The sequence below is a fragment of the Etheostoma spectabile genome, chromosome 15 (genome assembly GCF_008692095.1).
Source record: "Etheostoma spectabile isolate EspeVRDwgs_2016 chromosome 15, UIUC_Espe_1.0, whole genome shotgun sequence".
NCBI classification, from domain to species: Eukaryota; Metazoa; Chordata; class Actinopteri; order Perciformes; family Percidae; genus Etheostoma; species Etheostoma spectabile.
In genome coordinates, this window is record NC_045747.1 from 2,865,990 (window position 1) to 2,874,410 (window position 8,421).

General features: G+C 40.8%; 1 protein-coding gene across 1 annotated transcript in view; it reads left to right on the top strand.

Moving 5' to 3' along the window:
- Positions 1-8,421, top strand: part of card11 (caspase recruitment domain family, member 11) — a 20,113-nt gene that overhangs the window by 3,276 nt on the left and 8,416 nt on the right. The window contains 7 exon segments of the mRNA XM_032538263.1: positions 3,601-3,799; positions 3,942-4,079; positions 4,778-4,954; positions 6,045-6,193; positions 6,859-7,038; positions 7,118-7,264; positions 8,255-8,380. Of these exon segments, the coding sequence (XP_032394154.1) occupies positions 3,610-3,799; positions 3,942-4,079; positions 4,778-4,954; positions 6,045-6,193; positions 6,859-7,038; positions 7,118-7,264; positions 8,255-8,380 (1,107 nt within the window). The 5' untranslated portion in view covers positions 3,601-3,609.

The window sequence follows — 8,421 nt, forward strand, 5'->3', positions numbered from 1 at the left end:
ACACACACACACACACACCTAGACTGCTCTAAAAAAAAAAAAACTCTTCTGACCACAATACTATAAAGAAAAAGGTCCGACTGAGAGGACTAAAACAGAATAGAGGAAGCAAGCTACTCCTCCACATCTGGTTTGAAAAGGAGGAAGCAAGGATGAGCTTTCTCGGTAATGACATCCAAAATAAGAGAAGAGAGAAGAGGAAACATGTATGTGGTTACTGAAGGGGTCTGCATGTGTGTGTGTGTATGCATGCACCGTGTGCTTCTGCATGAGTACATGGGTGTGTGTTGGTGTGAGCGCTTGTGGTTTTATCATCTGCTGTGACTGTGGCAGTACACACACTACACATTACATAGAAATAATAGCTTGAGGGAGTGTGATTTTTCTATGTGTCTCAAACTGCATTTGAAAAGCAGCTTATCATTGATGTTGTTGACTGTCTGAGAGTCTACCTATTTGAAAAAGTCAGAGGAATGAGCTGAATTTGACTTAAAATCTGAGTGGTGTTGATATTTAGAAAGTGGCATCGCTGATGCGTCTGTCTGTATGTGTACAAGCGCAAATTTCCACATGCACGGTGCAGATGACAGTTGTATGCAAAAGTGTGTGTGTGATTGTGTTTGTTTACATGAGTAATGGTATCGGATAGCATTGATTTGCCTATCTGTAGGCAAAAAGTCTCAAAGCAGGATTGTCTAATTCCTTGCACATGGCCAGATGGCATGCAAATCCCAGAGATGCATGGACAGTGTGTGTGTTTGTGATTGTGAGTGAAATGATAAGAGAGAGGAAATCAAGTGGGAGTGAGAGGAAGATAAAGAGTGAAGAAAAATGTCTTTGGAAAAGTAAAAAAAAAGGAGAAGTAAATGGAAAGATGTCAGTTGGTTAAAGTATAAGTTGTTTATAAGGGAAACGGATGAAACGGAGAATGTGTGGGACCCAAATGAGCAAAACCTCACTTCTCACGAAGTCTCACATGCTTTTTTTTGCAGATAATCATCAATGATCAAGAGGCATGTCAGCTGTAAATAATGTTTGCCGATGTTATCTTGTTGCTAACATGAACACAGGTTTTGTGCTGCACCCCAGTTTGTTAAGTGAGTGACCAAACAAGGCCAGCTTATTAGCTTATAGCTTATTAGGTGCTCAGTTGCAGCACATTAATGCAGCATGTCAACGTAGGGAAGACTGGGCATGGCTGTAACACTTTTTTGTCACAGCACTTAACTTGCAAAATGTTTGTGTTAGATCTCTCGAATTTTGACAAAGTACCAATATTTGTCTACTACAAAAATCCTCGTTCCAACTTCTCCAACTACTATATAGCACAGAATGGATTCATTGATGTCCAATACAAGTACCAAATTCCATTGTTACAACCTGCCCCAATACCAGAGTTGTGACATAGCCCGGTTTAAGTTGTAACAATAAGAGTGAAGAATTAAAAATGACACAATTAACAGCAAATATTCCCTAACCAATTCTAACTAAGGTCTAACTCGCTACCTGCACCTGTCAGATGCTTAGTATCTCATGTGGTGTGAGTCCAATATCAGTGCTCAGTCAAGGCAACCTCCACACGTTTGACTGCTGTTATGTGTGTGTTCCTAACAGGCCTATGTTCTCTGAGGTTTCCTAATGTCTTGCAGTATCTGCTCAATGTCACCTGGCAGATAGAGTGTTCTATGGGGACAGACCTTACTGTCTTTCCCTGCCTCATCTCTTCTGATATATGTGCAACCCCCCCCCCCCTTCCGTTTTTCACACCAACTGTCTTGGCATTCTGAAAAAAAGTGGGTTTAGTTGTCATTGGGGTTTTACAACCATCCCCACCCTTGTCAGCCACATAGTCTATATATCCGCGACGTTCCACTTCCGGGATTGCTCTGTTGCCTTCGGATAATCCGCCGGATTTCACTCTTTTCGGCCGGATGTCCGTTACCGTCCGTTTTCTTTGTGTTGGAATTTTAGACTCCGGTGGATTTCTGAAGACTATGGTTACCTGCTCCTCAGATCTCTGCAGGGTAAATCCAGACCGCTAGCTAGACTATCTGTCCAATCGGAGTTTTCTGTTGCACGACTAAAACAACTTTTGAACATGTTCCACCAAAACAAGTTCCTTCCGAGCCTGTTTCTCAGCGGAACCGCAGCCTTTCTAGGGTGCTCAGCACTGCCCAAGACGATTGTGATTGGGTAAAAGAAATGCCAAAAAAAACAGCCAAAGTGAGACTACCTATGGTGACAGCGGCACTCTGCTAGCTGCTGTCAATCAAACAACGACACCGCCCCTCCAGTCAGCTGAGACAAAAAGGAGCATTTCAGATTCCCCTCCAAAGATGTTTTTTTCTTTCTTTTAATGATGAACTTGTCTTTATTATCACACAATAATCATCCTGAAGGAGACAGTGTAAATGTGTGTATCAAATTTCATGGCAATTCATCAACAGTTATTGAAACATTACCCTAAACCTACCATAGCTAAAAAGAAAAAATTGTAGCCATATGCCATAAATGATCTACATCAAATTCATAAGATTTATTACCATTGTTAATTGTTCATTTAGGGTTAGGGTTAGGGTTTTGATTGTGTGGCTGTGAATTGTTAATTGTTCATTTAGGGTTAGGGTTTTGATTGTGTGGCTGTGAATTGTTAATTGTTCATTTAGGGTTAGGGTTTTGATTGCGTGGCTGTGAACACCCCAGCCTGCTTTCCCTCAAAGCAGGACAAGGAAAAAGCCCTCAGAGTAGCACGGCTAGCACGGCTAACGGTTGATCTCCATAGTTGTACACAACTAACCACATGTAAACTAAGACATGATGTCAGCTTGTGGTGTCTTACTCTCGTCTATCTTCCTGCTTTCTCTGCATTCACCATTTTGTACCAGTGGTTAAACATGATAAAGGAGAAATGAATCAGAGTACGGCCTTAGATTTGAGTTTCTCCACCAACATTTATTATTAATAAACTTGAATGTAATGTTGTAATCTGAGTTGAGTAAGATACATTGCCATACAACATTTCACAGCTGTGTGTGACATAACTATCTGATTACCTCAGACATATAATATTGTACTATAATGCTACTTGCACAGTGGTTACTTTATATTTAATAGGATACATATTTGACTTTGTTAGATATACTATGTTTGTAGGTTGTACATTTTATTCTACACTTGTATATACTGTACATGTACATTCTTTTTCATCCCTTTTTTAAATAGTCGTTCTGGCATTCTTTATCTTTGCTGTCTTATTTTATTTTATCTAATTCTTTTATGTTATTTATTATTTCTAGTAGATCTATAGTTTTTTCTGTATGTGTTTGAGTGAGTATTTCCTTGTAACTTGCTGCTTGTAACTGAGTAATTTCCCAATTTGGGATAAATAAAGTCTATCTATCTATCTATCTATCTATCTATCTATAGACACACACACACACACACACACACACACACACACACACACACACACACACACACACACACACACACACACACACACACACACACACACACACACACACACATTGTAGTGCTCATCTGAATCAGTGGTGATGATGCAAAATGACATAAACAAAAGAAAGTATTGCTACTTTTCAGGGTCCAGAGATGGAAAACGGGACATATGATGACATGGAGGCGCTGTGGGAGAAGGTGGAGTGCAAACGGTACGAACTGTGTCGCACCATCTCCCCGGCAAAGCTCACCCCCTACCTCCGCCAGTGCAAAGTCCTGGATGAACAGGACGAGGATGAGATCCTCAACTCCATGCTGCTGGTCTCCAAAGCAAACCGCACAAGTAGGTAGAGGGATGTGTGTTGCATACAGTGTGTATCAGTCATGTTGTCCTCACGCAATAGCTTTCTCACCCTCTTAACCTGAGTTTATGTGCGTTTATGTTTCTGTGTGTTGAACTTAAAGTATGTCAATCAATCTATCAGGCCGTCTACTTGACATCCTTCACACTAAAGGAGAGCGGGGGTATGTGGCGTTTTTGGAAAGTCTGGAATTTTACTACCCTGAACTGTACAAGCTGGTCACAGGAAAGGAGCCCACGAGACGCTTCTCCACCATCGTAGGTGAGACACACACCTTTGGATGCAGACGCACGACACACACATGTATAAATGGACACACAGCTTTTATTTACCGCACATAAAATTCAAAAAATCATTTTGATTATTATGGGTTTTAATGGACAATAAACTGTATTTCTGGACTGACTGGATCAAACTAATTGAAGAAAAGATCTGGTCATTATAGGCAAGTTTGAATTTTGATTGCTTTTTTTAAACTACAAGACCTCTGTCTTTTTTTAAACTACAAGACCTCGCAATGTTTTCGCAAAGGAAGAATAATTGGTGCATCGTCCCTGTGTGATTTAGATCCGCTTTCTTAGCCAATACTGCACCCTTCCTCCCAGTTCCAGGGAAATCAGACCTGTAGTTTTTTTCTGTAGTCCGGCTGACTAAGAAACAGACAAACCGACCAAACTGCTTGGCGGAGGGAAAAGTAACAGTTAGAGAAGAAGAAGTACATGAAAATCATACACATTTAACTGCCAGATGTAAAACTGGTTCTGTAGCTCTGTTCATGGAGGAACAGTCATCAATGACACAGACAGTCTAACCCTACAACACTTCTCATAGATCTCGATCGGCTGGTGCAGTCCTGCGTTATATAGAGAAGATGATGTACTGTATCATATGATATATCTAACTCTGCGATGTGTCTTTTTTTTACCCTCCTCTCCTCTCCACCTGTTTTCGCACGGCAGTGGAGGAGGGTCACGAGGGTCTGACCCAGTTCCTGATGAACGAAGTGATGAAGCTGCAGCAGCAGTCCAAAGTCAAGACCCTGCAGCATGTGGAGCTCAGCAGGAAGAACTGCACCCTGGAGGACGAGCAGAAGAAGCTACGACTGGCCAATCAGGAGCTTCAGGCCTTCCAACAGAGTAAAAATACACATTATTATTTCAAACTTATTCGTAAGATAAGATAAGATAACACTTGTCCATAGACAAGCCACAAGGCAACCCTTTACAGAGGCATAGAAACCCACTATAAACATTAAACAATAAAAGTACATTCAAGAAACAAAGGAGAATTACAACAAGTATAGTTACATTTTGGAAACATTATAATAGAATAAAATAGACTTTAAAATCACTAAATTAAGACCATACATTTAAGGTCAAGAATGAAAAAAGTTAAGATAAATCCTTTTGAGCAGACATATTAGATATGTTGTGTTTATGACATGCAAGCTCCCCTCTATCTGTGTTTCTCCACTGCATTCTTTCCATATAAGACTTAAAATCAATGGCAAGCTCATTAATGATAGATGCGTAGTATCTCAAATGGTTGAGCATTAAATCCAAACCAAAAATGTACCACCATTTACAGAAACTGTCACCACACATGCTTGGTTTTAGGTTTGCCCTGCTCCATGCACCACAGTGTTTTTTGTTTTTTTATTATTAAGGAAATCACAATGACTAGCAAAGCCTATTAATGAAACTAGGAAACTGTGGTATGTGTTGTGTCTTGTTAAAACCTGCAGCTGGTGCAACAAGCACATTCACGTTGAAACAAAAGAAAAAAAAAAGGAAGAATTTAATTTCAGGCCATGTTTCTCTGACAGCCTATTGGTCCTATCCTTAAACCACATTTGTCCCTCCTAAGAATTAATATGTCAAAATATATAAGGTTTTGTATGTCGCATAAAATAAAAACACAAGATTCTACTTCTGAACCGAGAAGGCACTGCACATCTTCTCTTGAATATCAAACACTCAGTTAAAAGAAACATTTGAACACTTTCTTTTATTATTTTACACGATTGGTTCATGTATATATTATCTTTGAAAAAAATAACATTGAACTCTTTGGGGCACGGTGTAAATGCATTTTCTACATTTATCTTTAAGCATAACATTTTCATAAATGTTGCAATAATTGCTCAAACTCACAGATGTTATCACCTAAAAGTCCAGACAACACACTAATGTACTACTGTCTCAACGACCACGCTTTGTTCACCAGGGAACAATAAGTTGAGAGAGGAAAGAAACACCTACAGCGACGAGCTGCTGAGAGTGAAGGATGAAAACTACAAACTGGCCATGAGGTACGCCACGCTGAGCGAGGAGAAGAACATGGCTGTGATGAGGAGCCGAGACCTGCAGCTAGAGGTACTAATGGACACGTGAACGCATGAAAATACTGCCATCACATTGTGTAAAGAAATGATAATTTATGATAACCATTAGCAATGAGCATGGAGGAACTTTAATTAGTGGGTGTAACCAGCTCACTCTCACATACCATGCTAGTATCCAGGGGCCATTCCTGGATGTTTTGTGTGGGGTGGCACGTGGGGTGAGGGGTGGAGGTGGGGGTGGGGGGAACCAACTATCATTTTGGGGGACATTTAGGATAGGAAACATTTCATAGAATAGAACTAAACAATGCAATTATGCTTAATTAAACATCACATTTATTATTATTTCACTCGTTTTAACTTCAAACAAATTATATATCTGAATACAATGCACATTTACTAAAGGCTCAGTCTACCACTTAAAAAAAGAAAATTCAGTGCTGGTTCCATGGTATCAGAATTTGGGATTGTTGTCATGGAAACATTATTGGGGCTGAAAAAATTGGCAGAACAGGCAGCCAAGTGACGGTACTCTTATCCAATGGAAATCACAATTGTCAGATTGACAGCACTAGCCCAATGGATTGGGGGGCACCAGGGGGGGCAATCATATTTAAGGGGGGGCTGGTAACCACCCAGTGTCCCCCTTGTGGCCCTTCCCCTGCTATTCATCCTGCATCATGACTGTCTGTACAGGTTGATCAGCTGAAACACAGGCTGAACAAGGTGGAGGAAGAGTGTAAGATGGAGAGGAGGCAGAGTCTCAAGCTGAAGAATGACATTGAGAACCGGCCGAAGAGAGAGCAGATCTTTGAGCTTGAAAGAGAGAACGAAATGCTGAAGATCAAACTACAGGAGCTACAGTCCATCATACAGGTAGGGCTTGCCTGAAACACACAGTAATGCACTGGTTGTACGTTCATACCTAACAATGTGTGTGTTTCTTACCACACAGCCTGGCCCACTACCTGCATCAGACAAGGCCATTGTTGACATTTTGGAGCATGACAGACAGGAAGCACTCGAAGACAGGCAGGATCTGGTCAACCGCCTCTACAACCTTCGCGAAGAAGTCCGACAGGCAGAGGAACTACGAGATAAGGTAACAAACACATGCTAGGAAGGGCAATTTTGAGGTACTTGCACTTAAGTATTTTCATTTGAGGCTACTTTATACTTCAATACATTTCAAAGGGAAATATTGTAGTTTTCATGCCACTGAATCAGAATGAGATTTGGCATAGAAAACATATGATAAGCACTTTAAATAAATGACATTTTTAAAAAGGAAAAACAATGTCTGGTTGGAGCCCATTGTCACAGATTCCTCTGAGCTGTTGGCAGTTCCACTAAAGACCGACTAATCAATCAATAAACCAACTCTCAACTTGTCAGATATTTAAAAAACTGCAACTATCCAACATGTCATTGATACGGACAACAACAACAAAAAGAATATAAACCCCACTAAGCATCTCACAACTTCCCATTTTTATCTGGTATCACCATTTGGAGAGGGCAACCCTTATGGGAACCAGTAGGCGACCTAACTATAAATAAAGTAGTACCCCACTCTACCTGTGGGGAACACTGGTCATACATAATCACACATTACCCACACGGGCCATTTTACTGCAGAACAATAGTTTTTATTTGCTAAACATTGACGGTAAGGTACAGTATGTGGAAGTTAGATATGTGGTCTTGGTTCAACTTCAAAGGGCGAGTAGCTGTGCAGCATGTATAAACACATACAAGACATGGTTATTTGGAACTGTGTGAATGTGAAGCAGAGTGAGGCTGGTAACAGACAAAGGTTAGCAAAAACAGACTCTGGAAACACAAACCCATGACCAGAGAGCTTAATGCCCCCGAGACTATTTGTGAAACACACCCTGTGCAAAAACCCCATCAGCCTCTTTCTCTGTAACCTGTATCTAACCCTCTGTGTTTCTCTTCCTGTATTTGCCTTTGTCTAATAAATTATAATTAACCCCACTTCTGGTGTGTGTGTGTGTGTGTGTGTGTGTGTTTGTATGTGTGGGTGTGTGTGTGTGTGTGTGTGTGTGTGCGTGTGTGTGTGTGTTTGTAGTACCTGGAGGAGAAGGAGGATTTGGAGCTGAAATCCTCCACACTGCAGAAGGACTGTGAGATGTATAAGAAACGCATGGACACCATCACCGTACAGCTAGAGGAGGTGGAGAAGGAGAGGGACCAGGTGAAAGAATACACACACAACCACACACACACACACACACA